The sequence below is a fragment of the Lithobates pipiens genome, unplaced genomic scaffold (genome assembly GCF_037356315.1).
Source record: "Lithobates pipiens isolate NorthernLeopardFrog02 unplaced genomic scaffold, aLitPip1_a1.2 Scaffold_22, whole genome shotgun sequence".
NCBI lineage: Eukaryota > Metazoa > Chordata > Amphibia > Anura > Ranidae > Lithobates > Lithobates pipiens.
In genome coordinates, this window is record NW_027507784.1 from 137,035,318 (window position 1) to 137,062,615 (window position 27,298).

At 44.3% G+C, this 27,298-nt stretch overlaps 1 protein-coding gene across 2 annotated transcripts in view; it reads left to right on the plus strand.

The window, feature by feature from the left end:
* ERBB4 (erb-b2 receptor tyrosine kinase 4) overlaps nucleotides 1–27,298 on the plus strand; it is a 1,370,666-nt gene that overhangs the window by 1,168,381 nt on the left and 174,987 nt on the right. For both annotated transcript variants that reach the window (XM_077448341.1, XM_077448342.1), the window contains exon 20: nucleotides 12,725–12,910. In XM_077448341.1, the coding sequence (XP_077304467.1) occupies nucleotides 12,725–12,910 (186 nt within the window). The remainder of the gene's footprint in view (nucleotides 1–12,724; nucleotides 12,911–27,298) is intronic.

Genomic DNA, 27,298 nt, shown 5'->3' on the forward strand with positions numbered 1-27,298 from the left:
AAAATAAATTCTGCTGCTTCTCCTGAGTACGGGGATACCACATATGTGGGACTTTTTGGGAGCCTAGCCGCGTACGGGGCCCCGAAATCCAAGCACCGCCTTCAGGCTTTCTAAGGGCGTACATTTTTGAGTTCGCTTCTCACTACCTATTACAGTTTTGAAGGCCATAAAATGCCAAGATGGCACAAAACCCCCACAAATGACCCCATTTTAGAAAGTAGACACCCCAAGCTATTTGCTGAGAGGCATGTTGAGTTCATGGAATATTTTATATTTTGCCACAAGTTGCGGGAAAATTACAAACTTTTTTTTTTTTTTTTTTTTCACAAAGTTGTCACTAAATGATATATTGCTCATGCATGCCATGGGCATATGTGAAATGACACCCCAAAATAAATTCTGCTGCTTCTCCTGAGTACGGGGATACCACATATGTGGGACTTTTTGGGAGCCTAGCCGCGTACGGGGCCCCGAAATCCAAGCACCGCCTTCAGGCTTTCTAAGGGCGTAAATTTTTGAGTTCACTTCTCACTACCTATTACAGTTTTGAAGGCCATAAAATGCCAAGATGGCACAAAACCCCCACAAATGACCCCATTTTAGAAAGTAGACACCCCAAGCTATTTGCTGAGAGGCATGTTGAGTCCATGGAATATTTTATATTTTGCCACAAGTTGCGGGAAAATTACAAACTTTTTTTTTTTTTTTTTTTTTTCACAAAGTTGTCACTAAATGATATATTGCTCACGCATGCCATGGGCATATGTGAAATGACACCCCAAAATAAATTCTGCTGCTTCTCCTGAGTACGGGGATACCACATATGTGGGACTTTTTGGGAGCCTAGCCGCGTACGGGGCCCCGAAAACCAAGCACCGCCTTCAGGCTTTCTAAGGGCGTTACAGTTTTGAAGGCCATAAAATGCCAAGATGGCACAAACCCCCCCCAAATGACCCCATTTTGGAAAGTAGACACCCCTAAATTTAGGGGTACACTAGTGAGACTAGGTAATAAATGGCGGGTGCCCTGAAACTATAAAAAAATAACTAACCAACCAGCGTCACCTGTAACAGTTATATGGTGATCACTGGTGAAAGGGTTAACTAGGGGGCAATCAGGGGGCTTTATGCGGTAGTATATGGGGGTCCCTGGCGCTATAAAAAGCTGCGGCGAACCAAAATACCTACCTGCCTAACTAGCGTCACCTGTGACACTAATACAGCGATCAGAAAAACGATCGCTTATTAGGCTGGGTTCACACTGGAGCGATGCGGGAACGCCACGAATGCGCGGCGGGTTCCCGCATCGCATGCCTCCCAGCGGCAGTTCACACTGCCCTATGCGAACTGCTGGGAGTGTCAGTGAAATGTTAATGACACCCCCAGATCAGTTCGCATATCGCAGTGCGATCTGCAAACTTGGATCGCATGGTGTGAACACCCATGCGATCCGATTCTGCTGCGGACCAAAAAAAGGGTCCCGTGCGAGTTTGCGGCGGGTGCGGCGGGTGCGACATGAATTCAGCCATACTATCTGATGTGATTTGCACTGCAGTGCGGTGCGAATCACATCCGTTCTCATAAACCGCTGCAATGTGAACCCAGCCTTAGTGACACTGGCGACGGGGGGTGATCACGGGGTTAAACCTTTATTGGGGGGGTTAGGGGGGTACCTTAGAACTAAAGGGGGCTAACCCTAACTGCCCTAACAGTTATTAGTCACAAATGACACCCGCCGGGTGATCAGGGGGTTAAACCTTTATTAGGTAATAAATGGCGGGTGCCCTGAAACTATAAAAAAATAACTAACCAACCAGCGTCACCTGTAACAGTTATATGGTGATCACTGGTGAAAGGGTTAACTAGGGGGCAATCAGGGGGCTTTATGCGGTAGTATATGGGGGTCCCTGGCGCTATAAAAAGCTGCGGCGAACCTAAATACCTACCTGCCTAACTAGCGTCACCTGTGACACTAATACGGCGATCAGAAAAATGATCGCTTATTAGGCTGGGTTCACACTGGAGTGATGCGGAAACGCCGCGAATCCGCGGCGGGTTCCCGCATCGCATGCCTCCCGGCGGCAGTTCACACTGCCCTATGCGAACTGCTGGGAGTGTCAGTGAAATGTTACTGACACCCCCAGATCAGTTCGCATATCGCAGTGCGATCTGCAAACTCGGATCGCATGGTGTGAACACCCATGCGATCCGATTCTGCTGCGAGCCAAAAAAAGGGTCCCGTGCGAATTTGCGGCGGGTGCGGCGGGTGTGGCGGGTGCGGCGGGTGCGGCGAATGGCTGAACTCGAATCGCACAGAGATCGGATGTGATTTGCACTGCAGTGCGGTGCGAATCACATTCGTTCTCATAAACCGCTGCAATGTGAACCCAGCCTTAGTGACACTGGCGACGGGGGGTGATCACGGGGTTAAACCTTTATTGGGGGGGTTAGGGGGGTACATTAGAACTAAAGGGGGCTAACCCTAACTGCCCTAACAGTTATTACAGTCACAAATGACACCAATGCAAAAAAAAAAAAAAATGACATTGGTGTCACTGTGACTGGGGGGCAGGGGTAATTGGGGGGGTGATCGGGGGGGTGTGAGTGTGCCTGGCATGTTCTACTGTGTGTGTAGAGTGTTGGTGCAACTCACCGATCCGCTCTCCTCCGTGTCGGAACGAAAAATACCGACACGGAGGAGAGAATACATCACTTCCTCTCCTGTGTTTACATTACAGGAGAGGAAGTGATGTCACGGGGGATTTCTATTCGTCGGGAGCGATCGCGAGGGGGTGGCCATGAATGAATGGCCGCCCCCTCGTCCCGGATCGCTCCCGGACGAAAACCGACCGCCGCAGGCACCGGGCGGGGGCCCGATCGGGCCCCCGACCCGCGGGAGGCAAGGGACGTACATGTAAGCCCTTATGCCTGCCCGTGCCATTCTGCCGACGTACATCGGCGTGCGGCGGTCGGCAACTGGTTAAAGTGGTATTAAACCAAAAATGTAATATATTGGAGCTTACCAAACATTAGATGTGGTGGCTACATTCATTTTCTTTTTTTAGTCTTCTCTCCCTCTGTTTTCACCTGGTGATCTGGCCAGAAACATACCTCCTATATTAGAGTGCCCCTATTCTGGATGAAGGAAAACAGAGGGCCTTTGGACAGCAGCATTGTCAGTCTAGAGGGAGGGGAGTGTTAGATGTACTAGAAAATTTAGATAAACTACCAAATTAAACACTTGCCGCCCGCGGGCTGTCATATGACGGCTAGGCAGCGTGGCTCTCGCTCTGGGAGAGCATCATATGACGTCCCTCCCTTTAAACAGCAAATGTGCGCGGTCATGTGTATGCATCCCTGTACCTTCGGTGGCAGCGTATCATGGAGACACCGCTCGCCACCGAGGCGGGTGAACAGCTGTTGGACATGGCTATTTACCACGTGATCGCAAGTGGTACCGCCCCACTTTGCACTGCGCATGTGCGCGATCTCGAGCTCGCTGCGTGTGCGTGTCGGTGTTGGCGACGCTGGTAAACAGCCATTGGCCAGGGGTTGTTTACCACGTGATAGGCTGTGCTCACAGCCGATCACTAAATGTCAACAAACCGTGGTAATGAGATGTTACCGGGTTCTCCTCCTCACACACCGATTGTGTGTGAGAAGGAGATTGAAGTAACATCTCATTACCGCTTACAGTATACACCAATCACACTGATTGCCCCCCTCCCATAAAGAGGACCTGTCACCACCCATCAAAGTGAATGTGAAAAAATGTGTAGCGCTATATTGCAATAAAAAATACCACAGTGTGAACATAAACCACTATAACTCTTAAGCCGCGTGCACACGGGCGGACTGTCTGGCCAACTTAGTCCGTCAGACAATCCGACGGACAGTCCGTCCTACTTTCGAATGAACGGACTTGACCACACACGATGCACAAACAGTCCGTCTAAAGTTTGCGCGATGACGTGTACAGCACGTACGACGGGACTAGAAATAGGAAGTCCAATACACAGCAATGCAACCTTTCGCCGTGTAAATCCTTTCTGAGCATGTGCCATACTTAGTCCGTCGAACTAGCCTACTCACGAGCGGATTGTCCGCTGAAACCAAAGTCTGACGGACAATATTACGGAAATTCCGAAATACTTAGTCCGCCAGACTGCACGCTGAAAAAGTCCGCTGAAGCCCACACAAGAGCGGACTGTCCGCTGAAATGTGTTTCGACGGACTAAGTTGGCCAGACAGTCCGCCCGTGTGTACGCGGCTTTACATATAGTGACACAATATAAACGCGAACCTTTCGGACACTAAATATAGAACAATATTCAATAATCAAAGAATAAAAATAAGCAATCACCAAAACAAAGTGAGTGTGTGTACAATTAATCTATTGGATAAGTCCAAAGAGTCTTTTGGTGTACATTTCTGAAAATGCACAGTATTATTCAAATCCACATAACTTCATAAAAATACGTGAATAGATTAGAAAAGCCATAGCATGCATGAATAAGTGCAAGAATTCGATCCCAAGTAAAGTTCCTTCAAAGCAAGAGGGCACCACCACCACCGTGATAGGGAGGAGGCTTACCAGATAATTTGGACCGGGCAGGGCTTATGCCACCCAAGTCGAACAAACTTTATCAATTGGATGAATCCGGTAAGTATATTTGTATCCTGAAACCTTCAATAGTTGGCACTATACACTTCCCAGAGGTCAAATTGGGGGTAAGCATTTGTAGTTTCACACGTAAACCATGAAAGTAAAAAAACTCACATAGCGTGACCCTGTATAAAATTATTTTTAATATAAAAATTAGGTTACTCACATTTCCAAAGGCGTAAATAGCATATAAATTAGCAGTAAAGAGATGTCTGTTGGTAAGTCCACCCACCGCGTTTCGACTCACACAGTCATCGTCTGGGGTCCACCCATCAAAGTACCTGTCACAGTTCATCTGAGTACCTGTCAGTCCATATGAGTACCTGTCAGTCCATCAGAGTACCCGAATACCTGTCACAGTCCATCTGAGTACCCGAATACCTGTCATAGTCCATCTGAGTACCCGAGTACCTGTCACGGTCCATCTGAGTACCCAAATACCTGTCACACTCCATCTGAGTACCCAAGTACCTGAGTACCTGCCACAGTCCATATGAGTACCTGCCACAGTTCATCTGAGTACCTGTCAGTCCATATGAGTACATGTCACAGTCCATCAGAGTACTTGAGTACCTGTCACAGTCCATCTAAGTACCTGTCATCACCTTTCATAGTACCTGAATACCAGTCACCAGCCCATCAGAGTACCTGAGTACCTATATGTAGCACATCAGAGTACCCGAGTACCTGTCACCAGCCCATCAGAGTACCCGAGTACCTGTCACCAGCTCATCAGAGTAACCGAGTACCTGTCACCAGCCCATCAGAGTACCTGAGTATGTGTCTGCACCTCATCAAGTTACCCGAGTACCTGTCTACAGTCCATCAGATTATCTGAGTACCTATTTGCAGCCCATGTCTCAGAATATATGTTGGAGTGTTTTCTTTCCAAAATGGGGTCATTTTGTGGGTAATTCAACTGTCCTGGTGCTCAAGGACCTTCAAACGTGTAATAGGTGGTTGTGAAATGAGATGTGTCATTTATGCTCGTAGAACGCCTGAAGGTGCCACTTCAATGTTGGCCCATTGTAAAATGTGGCCAGGCTGTCTAAAAGTCTCACATGTGGTATCGCCATACTCGGGAAGAGTAGCAGAATGTATTTTGGAGTGTAATTTGTTGTATACATATGCTGTGAGTGAGAAATAACCTGATAATATTACAATTTGGTAAAAAAATAAAAATTAAAGGTGAAGGTTGGATTGAGGTAATTGCTTACGATGTTGAGCCTGTTAAGGAGCCTTGTTGGGAACATATATCTTCAAAAAGGAACAGTGGGCTTTGAATAGTCCCAAGGTCAGGTGTTGCTTATCAGTGTATTTTTGTTGTATTCCATTTAAAACCCTAACCAGCTAAAATTAGATGAAAATGGGAGAGGATTGTTCAGTTTTGCTGTACAGTTGAAGAAATACAATATGGACAAACATTCTACAGATAAAAGCATACAAAGGGCTTTGTAAAGCTTTCCTGCACCCAGTAATTATTACTGGTAAATATACAGTTGTTGGCTGTTAATAGTTAAAGTAAAACAGGGGGTACAGAATGATGGAAAACACTAAAAGATGTTTGCTATCATTCTGTATACCATGTGTTTACTTTAGCCATTAGCAGCCAAATATTTTTATCAGTAATAATTGCTGGATGCTGTGCTGGGATTTTCGATGGAGAGTTGTGCAAATAGTAATTTCATTGCTGGATTGAAGGATGCTCTGATAGTACAAGAAGAGTACTACACATAGTAATTTAGAGTGAAATTGTAGGCCGATCCAAGCCAAAATGACACTCCTCCAAGATCATATACGTCATTGGAAGCTTGCAGTTTTTAGGAAAACACACACACACACACACACACACATACATATATATTATATATATATATATATATATATATATATATATATATATATATATATATATATATATATTTATATATGTATGTAGCAGCCATAACCCGTTGCAGGGCGGCCTTGACTTAATGGGCAAACCGGTTACCTTCTCTTGGCCTGCTCTTCCACTTCTAGGGGTTCCCAGGGTTGATACCCAACGGCTTGTACACTGACACAGATGAGGTCCTTTCAAAAAGTTTTATTTGGCAGTAGAACTCTCAATTAACACAGTCTCTTAGGGAACAGAGGGCACAGGTGTAGAACTTAGGCACCTTGAACTGCAGGTCTAGCAAAATCTCTAGGCTGAACAGATCTCTAGCCAGAGATCATGGCAGTCAGAACGTTGACTCAAACTTAAACAAATAACTAAAGGCAAACAGGAATCTTTTTCCTCCGTACCTGGAACATTTCCCGTCTCCTTTATGGTACTGGAAATGTGTGAATTCGTCAATGTCCTTCTCAACTCAGTAACCAGGCACTTCTCAGGATGCCACTTGCCGGCCCTCCTCCGAAGAGTCCTCCCCTGGTCACTTCCACGAGTTGCGGTGCCCCTCCGAGCTGAAAGCACACCCAGACACCTTGAATCTTCTCTCAGTTACTGCGCCTCGGACCAGCAGGTTCCGAGATTTGGGAACGGACGGATCCCTACCCCAGACCAGGCAGGTCTATCAGGGGCCACTGACAGGAACATGTTGCGGGGTGTCAAACACCCCGTGACCGGGACCCCTCACGGGGCTACCCCGGTCCTGGAGCCAACTCCGGAACCCCGAACACGTGACCCACACCCGTTTAAATACCCCTTCCCAGACTCCTCAGCGGGCCCCAGCACTCCCACTGATTGGCTCCGAAAAGGCCGATACCCAAACACCCAACCAGACTTAGTTCTAGCCTGTCATGTGCACCTCACTGTCCACATGACCAGGCAGAACTTCCAAACACAGCCTGGCCAGACTGGTGTTAAGGCCTACCTACACAATTAACCCTCAGAACCTTTACTGCTCTGAGGCCAAAAACTAAATTTGCAGGCATGTGACATTTGATCCCAAATGTCATCCGCTACATGTCAACTTAACACACAGCCATTAATGTCTAAACCACTGGCAACAAAAGTGAAAATGTGAAAATTGGGCCCAATTAGCAATTTTTCCTCCCCAGTGTCATGTAACTTGATAGCGTTACAAGGTCTCAGGTGTGAATGGGGAGCAGGTGTGTTAAATTTGGTGTTCTCACTCTCATTCTCTCATACTGGTCACTGGAAGTTCAACAATGCACCTCATGGCAAAGAACTCTCTGGGGATCGGAAAAAAAGAATTGTTTCTCTACATAAATATGGACTAGGCTATAAGAAGATTGCCAAGACCCTGAAACTGAGCTGCAGCACGGTGGCCAAGACCATACAGCAGTTTAACAGGATAGATTCCACTCAGAAGAGGCCTCACCATGATTGATTAAAGAAGTTGAGTGCACGTGCTCAGCGTCATATCCAGAGGTTGTTTTTGGGAAATAGACATATGAGTGCTGCCAGCATTGCTCCAGAGGTTGAAGGGGTGGGGGGGGTCAACCTGTCAGTGCTCAGACCATACATTGCACACTGCATCAAATTGGTCTGCATGGCTGTCCACCCAGAAGGAAGCCTCTTATAAAGATGATGCACAAGAAAGTCCGCAAACAGTTTGCTAAGGACAAGCAGACTAAGGACATGGGTTACTGGAACCATGTCCTGTGGTCTGATGAGACCAAGATAAACATATTTGGTTCAGATGGTGCTGAGTGTGTATGGCGGCAACCAGGTGAGGAGTGTAGGCAAGACAAGGTGTAGGCAAGACAATTGTGTCTTGCCTACAGTCAAGCATGGTGGTGGGAGTTTCGTGGTCTGGGGCTGCATGCATGCTGTCAGGACTGGGGAGCTACAGTTCATTGAGGGAACCATGAATGCCAACATGTACTATGAAATACTGAAGCAGAGCCTGATCCCCCCCCCCCCCCCTTGGGAGGCTGGACAGCAGGGCAGTATTCTAACATAACGACCCCAAACACACCTCCAAGGTGACCACTGCCTTGCTAAAGAAGCTGGGGGTAAAGGTGATGGAATGGCCAAACATGTCTCCAGACCTAAATCCTATTGAGAATCTGTGGGGCATCCGGAAGGTGAAGGAGCGTAAGGTCTCTAACATCCTCCAGCTCAGTGATGTTGTCATGGCGCAGTGGAAGAGGACTCCAGTGGCAACCTGTGAAGCTCTGGTGAACTCCATGCCCAAGATGGTTAAAGTGGTAGTAAACTCCCCTATCGTTTTCAGCCAAGGAAGCTGCCATCTTTTGCCTCTGTTTAATCTTCAACTGCTATGGTGTTGCACATGTGATTCGTTATGACACCAGCCATTGGATGGTTTGATAGTTTGGCTGAGAGCACAGCCAATGTGCAGTTAGCATTCCCGGCATGCCTTTTTTTTTACCTGTTTAAATCTATGGGTTTACTTCCACTTTAAGGCAGTGCTGGGAAATAATGGTGGCCACACAAAATATTGACATTTTGGGTTAAATTTTGACATTTTAACTTATGAATGTACTCACTTTTGTTGTCAGCGGTTTAGACATTAATGGCTGTGTGTTGAGTTATTTTGAGGGGACAGCAAATTTACACTGTTATACAAGCTGTACACTCACTACTTTACATTGTAGCAAAGTATCTTTTTTTCAGTGTTGTCACGTGAAAAGATCTAAAAAAATATTTACAATAATGTGAGGGGTGTACTCACTTTTGTTCTGATACACTCTATTTACTGGAGCGAAGTCTTCTCAGTAAGAGGGGCTTATCGTGCGGTTTATAGTCTTGTGATGCTCTGCACGTCTTACAGCTCACTACATCCCTGAGCTCAGTGCAATCGTTCACGTGTTTGGATTTCTTTCTAGCAACTCAGCAACATCACTTCATCTGAAACATATATATTTTGTTCTGTTCTGAAAATACGATTATGACGAGCAAATGCGGATCCAAGACATCTGCTCTTTCCTTACAAAGGGAAAACTGTGAGATGTGACTAGTAATTAAGAGAGGTTTGTTTTAGCTTCTTCCTTCAAAACTTCAAATATTATGCAAATAGTGGGTTACAAAACTGCCCCCTGCAGAAACATTAACATACTTCTCAACCAAAAATACTTTGTTGCTATTAACCCCTAACGTTCTCTAATCTGTTACTGAAAAATACCTCTATTTTTTTAAGGCCCAAGTGTACATTTAATTTGATAAAGGTCATTTAGGTCGCTGCAAGTGAGTTATTTGACAAGGTGTCCAAAGTCTGTTTAACATGCTGCATTTAATCCTACCATTTCATTCTGTATGTTGGGAAATGCCCCTTAACGTTCCTCTAGTGTGTCAGCCCAGTTTGTGCTCTAATTTTGTTCATGTAATGTTCGCAAAAAAAGTAATGTACCTTTTATGCCCTGTCATTTTATTTATTCAATTTAAACATATAAATGATAATTTACTACATGTAATAACCACCATTACCCACTTTATGTTAAAAAACAGCATACAGCAATATGCCAAACATGTCCTTGAAGTATTATGTGTAATATGGTTCTTAAGGTGATACTAAACACACACTGTTTAATTTTATTATCCCATCTCTTTCTGTATATCAATGATGGCACCACAATTTTTTTTTTTTATTTAAAAAAAATATTAGTCTTCTTATCCATATATGACTGCTACATGAACCAGCTCTTTCCCAACCTGTCTGCAGGGAACAGTGGCAAGAGAAGCTTATAGTCCTTAGTAATTATTATCAATAAATGGTTTTAAATTGGCATAAAATATATGATTGAAATTAAACCTTTATTATTTTTTGGCAATAACATGGTATGGGCAGATTTCTGCCAGTCACAGGCTTTGTCAAGCCCCTCCAGTGTTTCTTAAGATAACAAGGAGGTGAATCCTCCATCAATCAAGATTTATTGTGTGTTTAGCTGGTTAGTTAGGCTTCCAGCTTTGCACCCATGTTGCCTTTTTCTGGGATACCTCCTCCCCTATCTCCTCAATTTATTTAAGGGACTTTGACTTCTCTGGACATGGACTCATAAACCTCCAGTTGCTATAAGTACAGCTTGGACCTCTCAAGATCACATGAATGGCTAATTGCAGTTTCCCTACTTGAGTGTTCTATACCTTGGAAACGGCCCCCACAATGGACAATGATGAATTACATACCACACAGTTAGAGTTCTACTGTGTATACCTAGTTGCCACCAAAGGGAGGGCAGAAGATGCCATGCTATTGCTATATGAGTGCTATATGTGATGATAGGGGCACCTCTCCCTGGGAGTTTTCCAGTTATGCCCAATGCTTGATATATACGCCATTATTCACACTGGCTCCATGCTGCTTATATGGGGGTTGGTGTTATAACACATTCGTTAGGACACCCTTATGGACTTTAAATGCAATTTGCCACATATAGTGGTGCTTTACATCCTTCATATGTGGCTTGGTTTCATGCCACATCCTAAAGGAATTCAAATGCTACTAGCCATAGGGAGTGGCCCAATAATATAATTTATGTGTGGATTGTTCCCCTTACAGTCCATGAGAAGATCTTTTAATGGACTTTGAATAATATTCAACTATATACCAGTCCTGGAATATATTCTACTAAGGGTTCATTTTTGGAATCCTGAAGAACATCAAGTTATATATAATATGGATGAGAACTTTTTTATAATTGTATCCGGTTTATGTAGACTATGCCCTCCACTGGGGCACACACACACCCATGAACACTTGACATCACTTTTTTTTGTTTTCCCCTTTTTTGAGGAGAAGGGGATGCTTATACAATTTTCCTGCAGCTGCCATGGTTGTGTTTTTTTAATAATTGGCCAATTCTGATTTTATTTTATTAGCTGGATAGGGGGTTTTGCATATTCTAGATTATTAGTGTTTAATAAAATAATTATATTTATTGTTACATGTGTTGGACTACTTTGCCAGGTTCCCTCTTATAATACACATTTAACTAGGGATACATTGCACATTTTTTCGTATTGAAGTTGAGCTCAGTCTGTTTTTTATTCTTTTTTTAGTTGGCATGGAAGAGTTAGGGAGAGGGCAGTCATTAACCATGGTGTATACGCCAGCATGTTTGACTCTATAGTGACATGGGATGCTCAGATGTGATCAGGGAGGAAATGCTCAGCCTAGAAACTCACTGAAAACTGAGCATATGCACTAGCTACCAACACTGCTCTGCAAAATTACAAACTGTAGTGGGGACAATGCCATAGATGGAGAAAGAAAACAGCAGGATCAACCAGTTTTTTTGCAGAATATAGAAAATGAATACCATGTGATAGAGTGAGTATGAACAGCATGTGATACGCCATTTATTGATAGTCTTTAATGATGTGGGTTTAATGACACTTTAAGTAATTTGGCTTAGCTAGTAATAGATTATGTCATACATAATTGCAAAATGCATCAAATGTCTTATTTTATGTGTTTACATGTTGCGAAGGAGGAAAAAAAAAAACATCACTTCTGAAAATGCAATGTGCCTAGCTATTAGGCCCCTTTCACACATGCGGACAGTATGTCCGTATTTCATCCATCCGTTTGCAGATGAAATACGGACATACATCCCTATGGGATAGCTGGTGTCTGCGGATGAACATCCACATACACCTGCTATCATCCGCCTCCGCTATTGTCCGATTCTGCAGACGGAGGAAAATCTTATTTTTCTATCCGTCTGCAGAGCGGATCTGATGAACATGGACAGACGGTCCGTGCTCATCCGATTCCCATAGAGGAGAGCGGAGAGCTGACAGGGCGGTCCCTGCACAGTGTGCGGAGACCGCCCTGTCTGCCGACGGCTCAGCGGGGACAACGGAGCGATCCCCGCTGAGCGAGCCGATCATCACTGGGCGGATCATTACTGATCCATCCCATGTGAAAGGGGCCTTAGGCTTATGCAGTGTCTTAAACATTTTCTGAATCATTGATCCTAAACAAGTAAATATATTAGAAATTCCGACTGATTAAAAATTCTTTGACTTTTGTTATGTTACATGGTATGTCTCTAGATAATGGTACTGTTGGTGCACAATGATATGTCTGCTTAAGATGCAAGTCCATCAGGTGACAACATAAGTAACTGTGTTGTGTGTTCTGCATTGCAGGAAGCTCTAATTATGGCTAGCATGGATCATCCCCACCTGGTTCGTCTTTTGGGAGTGTGTCTGAGTCCCACCATTCAGTTGGTTACCCAGTTGATGCCTCATGGATGCCTTCTGGACTATGTGCACGAACACAAAGATAATATTGGCTCTCAGCTTCTTCTCAACTGGTGTGTCCAGATAGCAAAGGTAAGGAAGAGACATTACATAAAGTCCAAAATAATTATGAAAAAAGACAACGCTTACTAAAGGTAACATATCCACAGCTTTAATTTCTGTTATGTGTGGGCTTCTAAACATATAAAAAATGCAATTTATGCTGTGTATATTTATGAAGGAGAGGGGATTCCACTCTCTACTCTCTGCAGGACACCACAGTTTTTATTATGCACTGAGCCTTCATGTGCCAGGATATTTTTATTCATGTATAATCTATGTTTTTTAAGTCTTTAACCATTTTCTGTGTACTGCCTCCCATCCCTTTAAGGGTTCTAAATGCTGGGATGTGGAGGCGGGCATTCAGGTCATGTGACCACTGTGATTAGCTATCACAGTAGTCACAAAGCTCCCAATCGCTAGTATGCATTGGGAGCTTTCGGGTACCCACCAGCTACCTTGCTGGATGCAAGGTAGGTGGTTTATACAGGGCGGCATATAAGGCCCATCGGCCGAGCAGTCACATATATGTGTGTGGCCAGCATCAGAAGGTTTAAGTTTTAACCAGAGGGTTACAGAGAGAGGCATTCAACTGGTCCTTACATAAGTAAAAGAGTTGTACATTTTTAAAACATTAATGTTACATGACCCCTTTTTTTTTAACAAAGTAAGTCAACCAGATACAATATAGAGCAATTCAAAAATATTTTGTAGTATAGTATTGTGTTTTCTATGATACGGAATAGTAACTGTAAAGTACTAAGATCCCCATTTTCTCATTGGATCATGTACAATGGGTGCAGTATATTTCTCTATTAAGGGAGAAAAATAGTAGAAAGACATATATATTAGAAAGAGAGGCAAAGTTAGGGAAAGAGAAGAAAGAGCATAAATAGGGTGCGAAAGAGAAAAAAAACAGGGAGTTGGTGTAAATAAATAAGTCTATAGGAAGGGGGTGCCATCTCTTCGAGGATCATCCCTATCAGTGCAACAGATATCTGTAGAGAAAGGTAGAAAGCGCTACAGAGGATCTGGAATAATCCAATAGGAACTAAGTGGTAGGGAAAGTTTCTGGTTTACTCTCTTCTTGATGTATCAGTTGTCAAAAGGATTCATTTACATTCATCTCTCATATAAACTGTACAACTGTAAGAATCTGGTTGGACACACATTGTCTCACTATGATTGTACTTGCTGCCATCAGAAAATGACTTAAAAAAATCCTTTTAATAGATTTGAACGAGCCTGGAACAATTGACACCAGAGTAATGCGTGGGTCTGGTTTAATGTCAGTGTCCATGATTGTACTGTACATTTTCAGGATTTTGTCCCAGAAAGTTATGGGTGCATTTGCTCCATAGTCATCTCACAGTCATCTCCAACACGCATCTGGACATGCTAGACTTATGTTATGTAAGGCTATACCAGTGATGGCAAAACTTGGCACCCCAGATGTTTCCCATGATGCTCAACTACACTGCAGGGTGCATGAGCATCATAGGAAATGTAGTTCCAAAACATCTGCGGTGCCAAGGTTCACCATCACTGGCCTATACCATCTAACATCTTGCGATCTTGTAGTTTCTCTCCTGGAAACTGGCCAATAAAAACAGTTTGTGTGTTTAGTGCAAGCCCCTCATCCCTTTCAGTGGGGGATATGTTTTTTGTTTTTTTGTTGTTTTTTAAAGCAGTTGTATTTTGTATAAGTATGTGACATGAGGAAGAAACACTCTGCTTCTACCTACATGTCCATCTCCATATAGACACAGAACAAGGCATTCTAGGTCAGCTCTTAATTTTTCAATGCACCAATTAAAACAAAAAATAAAAAAATATTTTACATGCTCTTTAATGTAAAAAAAAAAAAGATCTGTGTTGATATTTTAAAAAATTGGTTCTGTTTGTAACTAGTAATTGGCCATTTACATGAGGCAGTTATATTTGTTCACTATGTATCATTGCTCCGTCCTTAAAGGGCAACTGCACAAGATTTTCTCAGAAGTCTGCATTAAGATAGAAGTCAGAGTTTGAGCATCCCCTGCAACAAAAATGAAATTTTGGGTGACATACTTCCAAAAGGAAATCACGGCTAAAAGTATGCAGACCCTGCCAATTTCCTCATTAGAGCCCTGCAGGTTGTTAAGTATCAGATAAGACCAGAACTGTGTGGACTGCAACAGAGGAAACCCAACAGTGTATAAGTGAAATATGATTTATTAAAGAAAGTGAATAATATAAATACAACCACACAGTGCAATAAACCAACCAACAAAGACCCCCAAACAACAGACAGATATGTACAATAAATGGGAAATGCTAGGACCGTAAATGATAGGCAGGCCAGGGTCATACACAGGGAGATCAGCAGATAAACAAGGGCAGTCCAGAATCAGAGTCACAAGCCAGGCCAAGGTCATACACGGGAGATCAGCAAATGGGGTAAGGAACACAGGACAGGGAGAGGATGGACGGATCAGACTGCAGGACAGGGATAATGGTAACAGGTGGGACAGGGTAGGGACCAGGACAGGGAAACAGGATAAGAACCACGGGTCACAGGTTCAGGGCACAGGAATAGGTACAGAATCAGGATCGCAAGCAGCAGGTCAGGGCACAAGGAACAATACCAAGACGAGGTGTGTGTGCACCTGCCGGGTATTTATAATGGCTGCTGTCAGTCATGTGACGCCTGACTGCAGAAGGCAATACCTGCTCCATACTGCCAGGATCCCTCCGCTGGTGGACACCAGTACTGCGGACCAAAGATGACATAATTCCAGCAGGAGACACCTGCTGGTGGATCACAGTACTGCATGCCAAATGATTGATATTACCAGCGGAGGGAACCTTTCCTGACAGTACCCCCCCTCAAAGGAGCGACCTCCGGACGCTCCAACTAGCAGTTGCTGGGGAAAGTCCATTGCGTCAAGCTGGGCTATGAGCAAAGTCACATCAGGTTGGGTAACGGGCACTTCAAGCAGGGCAGCAGACAGAAGCACATCGGACCGGGAAGCTGGCACATCGGGCTGGAAGGCGGGCAGCGGCACGTCAGGCTGGAAGACGGGCAGCGGCACGTCAGGCTGGAAGGCGTCGGACTGCAAGGCCGGGGCATCAGACTGGAAGGCGTCGGACTGCAAGGCCGGGACATCAGACTGGAAGGAATCGGACTGCAAGGCCGGGACATCAGACTGGAAGGAATCGGACTGCAAGGCCGGGACATCAGACTGGAAGGAATCGGACTGCAAGGCCGGGACATCAGACTTCGAGGCCGGGACATCAGACTTCGAGGCCGGGACATCAGACTTCGAGGCCGGGACATCAGACTGCGAGGCCGGGACATCAAACTGCAAGGCATCAGACTGGAAGGCCGGGGCATCAGACTGGAAGGCATCAGACTGGAAGGCCGGGGCATCAGACTGCAAGACATCAGACTGGAAGGCCGGGACATCAGACTGCAAGACATCAGACTGGAAGGCCGGGACATCAGACTGCAAGACATCAGACTGGAAGGCCGGGACATCAGACTGCAAGACATCAGACTGGAAGGCCGGGACATCAGACTGCAAGACATCAGACTGGAAGGCCGGGACATCAGACTGCAAGACATCAGACTGGAAGGCCGGGACATCAGACTGCAAGACATCAGACTGGAAGGCCGGGACATCAGACTGCAAGACATCAGACTGGAAGGCCGGGACATCAGACTGCAAGACATCAGACTGGAAGGCCGGGACATCAGACTGCAAGACATCAGACTGGAAGGCCGGGACATCAGACTGCAAGACATCAGACTGGAAGGCCGGGACATCAGACTGCAAGACATCAGACTGGAAAGCCGGGACATCAGACTGCAAGACATCAGACTGGAAGGCCGGGACATCAGACTGCAAGACATCAGGCTGGAAGGCCGGGACATCAGACTGCAAGACATCAGGCTGGAAGGCCGGGACATCAGACTGCAAGACATCAGGCTGGAAGGCCGGGACATCAGACTGCAAGACATCAGGCTGGAAGGCCGGGACATCAGACTGCAAGACATCAGGCTGGAAGGCCGGGACATCAGACTGCAAGACATCAGGCTGGAAGGCCGGGACATCAGACTGCAAGACATCAGGCTGGAAGGCCGGGACATCAGACTGCAAGACATCAGGCTGGAAGGCGTCTGGCTGGAAGGCCGGGACATCAGGCTGGAAGGCCGGGACATCAGGCTGGAAGGCGTCTGGCTGGAAGGCCGGGACATCAGGCTGCAAGGCGTCTGGCTGGAAGGCCGGGACATCAGGCTGCAAGGCGTCTGGCTGGAAGGCCGGGACATCAGGCTGCAAGGCGTCTGGCTGGAGCAGGTTGGTTGATGTGGAGGCAGGTTGCGTTACTGGCAGGATCAAATGGGTAGGAAAGAACTTCCGTCTCTTTTTAGATTTAGCTACTGAAGGCCTGTAGGTAGCTGCAGATCTATAGGTAGGGGATGAAGCAAACTGGAGAGAAGGGTTGGAATATGGCAGGGAAGAGGTAACAGTGGCTGGGGGAAGTTCTTGAGGGATAGTGGGCCATGGGAAAGAGGCAGTTGGATTAAAGGCAGGATATGTGCAGTAGGAAGAAACAGGGTATTGATATTTGGTGGGGAGTAGAGTATATTGGGCTGAAACTGAGGTTGCCATAGGTGATGGAGGAAGAGTTTCTTGGGCAGGCAGGTGTTTGGCAGCAGAGAGGGTTTGTTGTGGGCTGGCTGTGGCTGATTGCAAAATACCAGACCATGCTAAAAGTAGTGGTTGCACAAACTGCGGGTTACATACTGCCTGTCTGACAAGGGATTGTACGGAATCGACACATTCTATTATCATCTGTTGGGAACAGGCTGTGTAATGCTCAAAAAAGTAAGGGGAATCATCTTCCAGAAGCCATACCAGTGATGTGACTTGATTAATACTGAAAGGGGGAGAAAAATCATCCTGGCCCCCTGGGATGCAGGGCAGGGCCAGCTCTGTGCAGATTTGAATTAACGGCTGAACATCCCCAAACAACATACATCCCTGATCAACCCAGGAGTGAGCTAAACGAATGGTTTCCAACAGCTGATCACTGGTCCACCCTTTCAGTGTCTGGCGGAGATAGTCACCACTCTCAGATGCCAACAAAGCATAATAACGAATCACTTCTAAATTCATTTCTGTAAGCAACCTGAACCAAGATGGTTCCTCTGTGAAGAACCACGGGTCACAGGTTCAGGGCACAGGAATAGGTACAGAATCAGGATCGCAAGCAGCAGGTCAGGGCACAAGGAACAATACCAAGGCGAGGTGTGTGTGCACCTGCCGGGTATTTATAATGGCTGCTGTCAGTCATGTGACGCCTGACTGCAGAAGGCAATACCTGCTCCATACTGCCAGGATACCTCCGCTGGTGGACACCAGTACTGCGGACCAAAGATGACATAATTCCAGCAGGAGACACCTGCTGGTGGATCGCAGTACTGCATTCCAAATGATTGATATTACCAGCGGAGGGAACCTTTCCTGACACAGGTGCAGCAGCTGATTGATGCTTATAAAACTAACAAACAGCTAGTTCTTCAGAATAACAAAAAGTAGGAATCTGCTAAAAAGTTTGTTAAAATCCCAACAATATACATAGATCACCCAGAAGGGAAGGGAATGTTTTTTTTTCTCACTAAAAGTGGAGTTACTCTTTAAAAACCTACCCTTAGACTTACCTTCATTAATGCTCAGCAGGATTCACCCAGACCCATCAAGATATTGTTCATGGAAATAAGGATTATTTATTGAGTATTATAAAGAAAATGGTGATGTAGTTTCCGTTTTAATTACAGTATAATGCATGTTAGATAGCGACCCATCTGTTGTCAGATAAGATTTTGACAGCTGTGGCTGCAGCTCGTGGAGGAGAGCACAAGGCAGGTTGAGGAGCCTGAGATAGCGATTGAATAAACTTTCCTTTTCTCACTATCCTGCAATAAAAGCTACAAGCTGGGACTTGTTTACAAGATCAGATCAAATGCAAACAGTATGACATCTCTGTTTTGTGTGGGATCTGGGAGTTCAGCCCCCAATGGTGAAATCCCGGTGTGCAAAAGCCTGTTTCCTGAGAAACCAAAGCTGTGTCTTGGGAAGGCAGCAGAGAAAATACTTTGCGATTCTCAGTGGCGCTTGTAATAAAACAGTATGTGAGCTAATTAAATATTGATTTTCGAAAGCTACTTATCCAACAACTGCAGTATACACACAATAAATCTAATTCTGCTGTGCTTAACACAAAGTATTTAGACTCTTGTTCAGTGGTAAATTAACCGTGTTAACTCTTAACATAACAGAAGGAGCATGTTATCTGCAAATCTAAAAACTTTGTCGGAGACGAAAGGATGGATATAAGATATCCAGGGCGTTAGTGAAACCTCAATGTTGTATACATATATAGAGCTAAGATTACTTTTAAGCTGTGATGTAGTTGCTATCATCCCCTGCACACTAACTGAAATTGAAAGTAGAACTATAGGCAACATTTTTATTTTTTCATCTTTGATAGAGCTAGGGAAGGTTATAACCCCTGTCAGATTTTTTTCCCCCCCATTTTTGTCCCATTGCAGAGATTTCTATTTACTTCCTGCCCCATAGCCAAACAGGAAGTGAGATGAAAGCACTGCAAATTAAGGAAGTTTCTTGGGGACCTTCAGCTCACAAGAATTACTGTATTTTTCGGACCATAAGACGTACTTTTTTCCCCCAAAAATATGGGGAAAAATGTCTCTGCGTCTTATGGTGCGAATATACGACAGGCACCGCCCCCCCACCACTGCCGGAACTACCCCCTGCCAGCACCGCCCCCCCCCCCCGCTGCCGTCACCATACTACTATGGAAGAGAGGCAGGAGAGCGGAGGAAAGACATCCCAGGCCCCCATGAGCACCGGGCAATCTCTCGACAGGACCTGACACCTGCTGACAAAGAAGACAGAGCAGCCTGAGCGATGGCACAGGTCAGGCTGCATTAATAGGAATGTTCAGGTGGAAATAAGGGCAATAGTCAGGCTGCATTAATGGCAATAGTCAGGCAGCAATAATGGCAATAGTCATTAATGGCAATGGTCAGGCTGAATTTCTTTGACACAGGTCAGGCTGCTTTTAATGAGCACTGGTAAATATTTTAGTACACCATTTGGTTCAGAATTTTTTTTCTTGTTTTCCTCCTCTAAAACCTAGGTCCGTCTTACGGAGCGAAAAATACGGTAATGTCCCTATTGGAACATTTCCCCCTATCACTTTTCTGGGAACAATCCAAAATTTAGGATTTTCTATTACTTTCACTTTCAATGATATTGGTAAGCAGGACAAATAGAGAGAGTTGAATCTCCTTAACAGGACAGAACAATGAAAACTGACAAGCGTTCTAACCCCTCTCCACTCTATTCAAAACTTTAAATTAGTGTTGGAATCAGATAGCAAAATGAGAAAGAAGAGGGGACACAGCAGAAGTTATTGGTGCAAAGTACCTAACTACTGACCTGCAGCAGTAGGAATAACAAACTCTAATGTATTGAACCTGAACAGTTTGTTTACTTGATTGTGCGTGAAATGTGTGAACATACCTTGCTTAGAATTATGCACACAAAAATTCACTGAGGTTTAATTTGTCACCATGACTGTAACAGCTTGTTCCCAAGCATCTATTGTCACACCTGACAGCACAAGATGATCAGGGATGCCAGGACTGAATGGATTTTAACATAGGATTTATTTCCTAATTATTTTGTTTTTAAGCTTAGACAAGTGTCTTCTTGATAAGTTACAAATTGACTATCAACATCTTTTATTGCATTCTTAAAAAAAAAATCTATTACAGATCTACTTATTAAATAAGTTTACTTTTAGTAGTAGTCACATTTAACTGGACTTGTTCTGTAATGCTGAAAGACATTTTGTAGCTTATCCAAGTCACTTCTTCAGTTCCACTGTCAAGAAGATACCCCAGCATTTATATCCATACTTTTAGAAACCTTAAAGCAGGCCCTCCAGCTGTCGCAAAACTACAAGTTCAATTATGCCTCTGTCTGTGGGAGTCATGCTTGTAACTGCCAGCCTTGCAGTGCCTCATGGGACTTGTAGTATTGCAACAGCTGGAGGGCCATCAGTTTGAGACCCCTGCCTTAAAGTGATTGTAAAGGTTCATTTTTTTTTCTTAAGATAACAAACATGTTATGCTTACCTCCTCTGTGCAAGGGTTTTACAGAGAACAGCCCCGATCCTCCTTTTCTGGGGTTTCACCAGTGTCGCTCCTCCTTCTCTTGTCCCCACGGAGAGCCTATTTCTATGGGGACACGCTCTCGAATCATGCTGCTGCGTCCATTGACAGAGACAGCAGGACAGCCCTGCCTCCCGTGTTGCTGGATTTGATTGACAGCAGAGGGAGCCAATGACTCTTGCTGCTATCAATTTATCCAATGAGGACCCAAGACAGTGGCTGGAGCTGCTGGGCTTGTTCTCATCACTGGAACAATTGGGCTCGGGTAAGAATAAGAGGGGCTCTGAGGGGCAGCGTCACCACAGAAGGTTTTTCACCTTAATGCAAAGAATGCAATAAGGTGAAAAACCTTGAGACTTTACAACTCTTTTAATCCAACTAGCAAGGAATGTATAGACATTGGTTGTCCAAGAAAAATAGTAATGTTTACAGTACTATCAGATGAAGTAAAATTTCAGGTGAAACCTAACTACTCTACTTCTTAAAGAGAATCAAGATCAGATGAACTGTTAGATTTTTTTGCAACAGAATCTGTTTAATATATTTATGAGCTAACATATATGAAAGCTGTCAACTCTGTTATGCTACCTAGAAGGTTGATCTTCACAAAGGAGTATTTTAGTTCTTAGTGGAGCCTGTTGGGCTAGTCAACACCTGGCTTCTTATATGTCTTGGATACTCCAACAGTCAAGTCTCCTTGTAATAACTCCCAACTTTGTTCCTGTACAAATGGAAGTTTTGGGTGCTTTTGCCCAACTTTGTGTGTTCCAGTACCTTGCATTCATTATAATATAAAATAAACAAAAATATCCAACAGGCAGAATAGGACCTCCTCATACTGGTCAATGAATCAGTGGGGTCACGAGCTACATTTGACAAGGGACTGTCTGCCCACTACTTTGAATAATTGCTGGGACACCACAGTGTGGTGTTTAATGCCTGAGTAGCCAGTCGCTAGGCCAAAGCACTGTTTCATAAGTATAGTGGGCGTGTTTAGCAGTATTCAAATAATATCTTAAGAAATGTTGATCATTACATAAGACAGGGGTGGCCAACCAGTGCCCCGGGGGCCACATGTGGCCCGTGGAGCCCTTTGATGTGGCCCGCGACCTCCTGCTCTGGAATGGCAGGTTAGCAATCCCAGATCGCAGGTTGCTGACCCGTCATACCACATCATCGGTGTTGTGAATGAAGCTGGTGGTAGAGGAAGAAAATGGCTGCAGAGCCCATAAGCTGATGCTTCCTGTACAACGCCGGCTTTTGCCACAGGCAGAGTCTATGGCAAAGTTCAGTTAACCCACAGGAAAGACACAGGCGGACTACGCTGTACACGCAGTGTGGGTAATCATCAGTGTGAAAGCAGTTTAAGCCCTTTTCACACGATTGGCCCTACCCAATCGGACCCTCAATTCACCTCTACAAAGCAGCAGATGTAAACAGACTTTTGTCCATTTACTCCCGCTACCTCCAATCCGGTCCTAAAAATCTTCCATCTAGGTTGATCGGATTGGAGGGCCTATAGGCGTACCCATGACCTGTCATCCACCCATTGTGGCCCGCGACTGGTTACCAAGTTGCTTAAGTGGTCCTATCTCTTAAAAAGGTTGGGCACCCCTGGCATAAGATCTTTGTGGATGCTTTGTGTTTGGGGACAGGAATGCTTAATAGTAAGATGTGGCCTGTTGGTGTTTCCTGTGTAGCAAGGGGCTGATGTGTTTTTGCTCTCATTGCCCAGGTGACAGTTGCCTTCCAGATAGCAATTGTTTTTAAATACATTTTTTAATGTTGTAAGATTATGAGGTCTATTTATAAAACAGTAAATATGGCTTTCACAATACATACTCTGGTGGTGAATCAATCACTGTCACTTTAAACACAAGGACCTGGAAGACTGGCCTGCAGTAAATGTTTGCTGAATATAAATATTCCCCTTAGTATCAAGTGATTAAATCCTGCTTTTTGTGTTCTTCTCAAAGATTCATGCCTTTACCTAATACAATTGTTATAATTGTGTGACCAGCTACGCCCTTTCTAACTAATGAAGTAACATTGCTAAGACAATAGTTCCTAAAGAACAACGTGAAGTGTTCATTTTTGATCTGAATAATTTTAGTATGGTTGGCTGATTAGTGCATGTGCTTTTATGTCCTCATTCTGCCTAGTATGCACTTGCCAACAGTATTCATTGCAGCATGTGTTTTTTTTCTGTCTCCATCTATAGATGATACAGAAGTGTTTTGGGGGGATGAACACTTCCCGTTGTGTCTGGGATTACATGTAATGCTGTAGTCCACAGTACGGCGGATGTAATTATATTAGGTAAACAGCAGGAAGACATAGAGGATACAATTTTTTGTCCCTTCTACTCTTGTTCCCACCGTATATATGTATATATGTGTGTGTGTGTGTATATATATATATATATATATATATATATATATATATATATATATATATATATATATACACACACAGTGCCTTACGAAAGTATTCGGCCCCCTTGAACTTTTCAACCTTTTGCCACATTTCAGGCTTCAAACATAAAGATATAAGATTTTAATTTTTTGTGAAGAATTACCAACAAGTGGGACACAATTGTGAAGTGGAACCCAATCTATTGGATAATTTAAACTTTTTTAGCAAATAAAAAACTGAAAAGTGGTGCGTGCAAAATTATTCGGCCCCTTTACTTTCAGTGCAGCAAACTCACTCCAGAAGTTCAGCGAGGATCTCTGATTGATCCAATGTTGTCCTAAATGACTGATGGTGATAAATAGAATCCACCTGTGTGTTATCAAGTCTCTGTATAAATGCACCTGCTCTGTGATAGTCTCAGGGTTCTGTTGAAAGCGCAGAGAGCATCATGAAGACCAAGGAACACACCAGGCAGGTCCGTAATACTGTTGTGGAGAAGTTTAAAGCCAGATCTGGATACAAAAAGATTTCCCAAGCTTTAAACATCCCAAGGAGCACTGTGCAAGCGATCATTTTGAAATGGAAGGAGTATCAGACCACTGCAAATCTACCAAGACCTGGCCGTCCCTCTAAACTTTCATCTCAGACAAGGAGAAGACTGATCAGAGATGCAGCCAAGAGGCCCATGATCACTCTGCATGAACTGCAGAGAACTACAGCTGAGGTGGGAGAGTCTGTTCATAGGACAACAATCAGTCGTACACTGCACAAATCTGGCCTTTATGGAAGAGTGGCAAGAAGAAAGCCATTTCTCAAAGATATCCATAAAAAGTCTCGTCTAAAGTTTGCCACAAGCCACCTGGGAGACACACCAAACATGTGGAAGAAGGTGCTCTGGTCAGATGAAACCAAAATCAAACTTTTTGCCCACAATGCATAACGATATGTTTGGCGTAAAAGCAACACAGCTCATCACCCTCAACACACCATCCCCACTGTCAAACATGGTGGTGGCAGCATCATGGTTTGGGCCTGCTTTTCTTCAGCAGGGACAGGGAAGATGGTTAAAATCGAGGGGAAGGTGGATGCAGCCAAATACAGGACCATTCTGGATGAAAACCTGTTGGAGTCTGCAAAAGACCTGAAACTGGGATGGAGATTTATCTTCCAACAAGACAATGATCCCAAACATACAGCAAAATCTACAAAGGAATGGTTCACAAATAAACGTATCCAGGTGTTAGAATGGCCAAGTCAAAGTCCAGACCTGAATCCAATCGAGAATCTGTGGAAAGAGCTGAAAACTGCTCTTCACCAACGCTCTCCATCCAACCTCACTGAGCTCGAGCTGTTTTGCAAGGAAGAATGGGCAAGAATTTCAGTCTCTCGATGTGCAAAACTGATAGAGACATACCCCAAGCGACTTGCAGCTGTAATCGCAGCAAAAGGTGGCTCTACAAAGTATTAACGCAAGGGGGCCGAATAATTTTGCACGCCCCACTTTTCATTTTTTTATTCGTTAAAAAATTTTCAAAAATCCAATAGATTTCGTTCCACTTCACAACTGTGTCCCACTTGTTGGTGATTCTTCACAAAAAATAAAAATTTTATATCTTTATGTTTGAAGCCTGAAATGTGGCAAAAGGTTGAAAAGTTCAAGGGGGCCGAATACTTTCGCAAGGCACTGTATATCATTTTTTTGGGAATTCTAAAGCCGCATACACACGGGCGGACTGTCTGTCCAACTTAGTCCGCTGAAACACATTTCAGCGGGGACAGTCCGCTCGTGTGTGGGCTTCAGCGGACTTTTTCAGCGGACAGTCTGGCGGACTAAGTCTTTCGGAATTTCCGTAATACAGTCCGTCCAACTTTGGTTTCAGCGGACAGTCCGCTCGTGAGTAGGCTAGTTGGACGGACTAAGTATGGCGCATGCTCAGAAAGGATTTACACGGCGGAAGGTTGCATTGCTGAGTATTGGACGTCCTATTTCTAGTCCCGTCGTACGTGCTGTACACGTCATCGCGCAAGCTTTCAACGGACTGTCTGTTCATCGTGTGTGGTCAAGTCCGTTCATTCAAAAGTAGGACGGACTGTCCGTCGGATTGTCTGACGGACTTAGTTGGCCAGACAGTCCGCCCGTGTGTACGCGGCTTTACTTGTTAATATCCTTTTGCATAGTTACATTTTCTTATTTTTGCTTGCTTCTTATTTTTGCTTGCTTCGGGACATTCAACTTAGCCCCCGCCTATACCACATCCTCACTAAGTTAAATAACTACAGCCCTCAGACACTCCAACACCCCTCCCTCATTAGATTAAGCTCTGCAAGTAAGCCTTCTGCCTGCAGCTGCTATGAAATATATAAGTATAGAGATGTCTCAAGTGCTCTGAGCATATCCGTTATTAGACATACATTAAAAAGTACCAGACTCGGATAGGATGTGGAGGAATTTGACTATTCAGGCTTTGTTCTAATTGTGTGGACTTACTGTTAAAGATTAATGTCCCTCTTATTTAGTTATAGGTACTTTACTTAAGACAGACATATTAGCTGGAGTTGCTGCACTGCAGTGGGTAGGGTATAGTCCTTTGCATTGCATTTGAACGCATTGTCGTGCAAAAGCCCATTAAAGCATAATAAATGGGATCATATAAAATCACAGTGCAAAGTATGTCACTATGCAAGACAAGGCCTGGTTACTGCGCAGGTTTATTGAAAGCCAACACTAAACATGCATGCATTCCTAACACAAACAAGTATAAGTAGGACTGAATGAGACCCTCATAACTGATGTGTGTCAACCATTAGTCTGGGAGAGATACAAATAGTCAGACAACTACTGCACTCATGTGCAGAAGGAAATAGGACATCTGGTGCCAGCTGAAGTAGTCAAGAGGGTTGATTTATTAAAGGCAATTAGACAGTTCACTTTGCAAGGGACATTGCATTTTGTAGTAAAAGTGAATAAGTTGAAGCTCCTTTCATAATCCAATCACGAGTGAGCAAAAATGCAGTTTTTTTTCCTTCTTTGCACAAAGTAAATTTCACAACATTCACAAATCTCTTTCTCCTGCTTTTTGTCAGCCACTAACCCTTTTTTTTTTTTTTTTTTAAATGCAGTTGTTCATCAAATGAGAACGGGTGTCAGGGATGCCGACTGCAGGCATCCAGCAGTGGGGTTGACCAGAAAGGAAAACTTAGGAAACTGAAACCAGACTGTATATGACTAAAACAAGTTTATTAAAAGTGAAACATAACCCATCCAAACAACAGCAAACAGAATATACAGCAAAAGTGAAGATATATAATAATAAACCAAGTGACAAAATTCCTAACAGGCAGCCTAACTAACCAACTGGCAGAAATACTAGCTAGCAAACTAACTATAATACAGTATATACAGACAAAAGGGGAGCATGGATCAACAGGGTAAAACTGGAGGTGAAAGAAACAGTCAGGAAGGGGAACTAGGACTGGGAATCAGGAACAAGGGGAATAGATACAATGCAGCGGGCACAAGGTACAGATACAGGGCAGGTGCAGGATCAGGATCTAGGCTCTGGATAAGCCAGCAAGTATAATGGATATCAGGCAAAACAATAAAGCAAGTAGAAAATGCAGAGGAGGGACTAAATACCCTCCCAGCAGTCAGCACCAGGTGGAGACTGATTGCTGGGATCTGCTGGGAGACACCCTTTGATGGACACCAGAACTACAACCTTCTGCTCTGGATACTACAGTGTCACCAGCAGGTGATT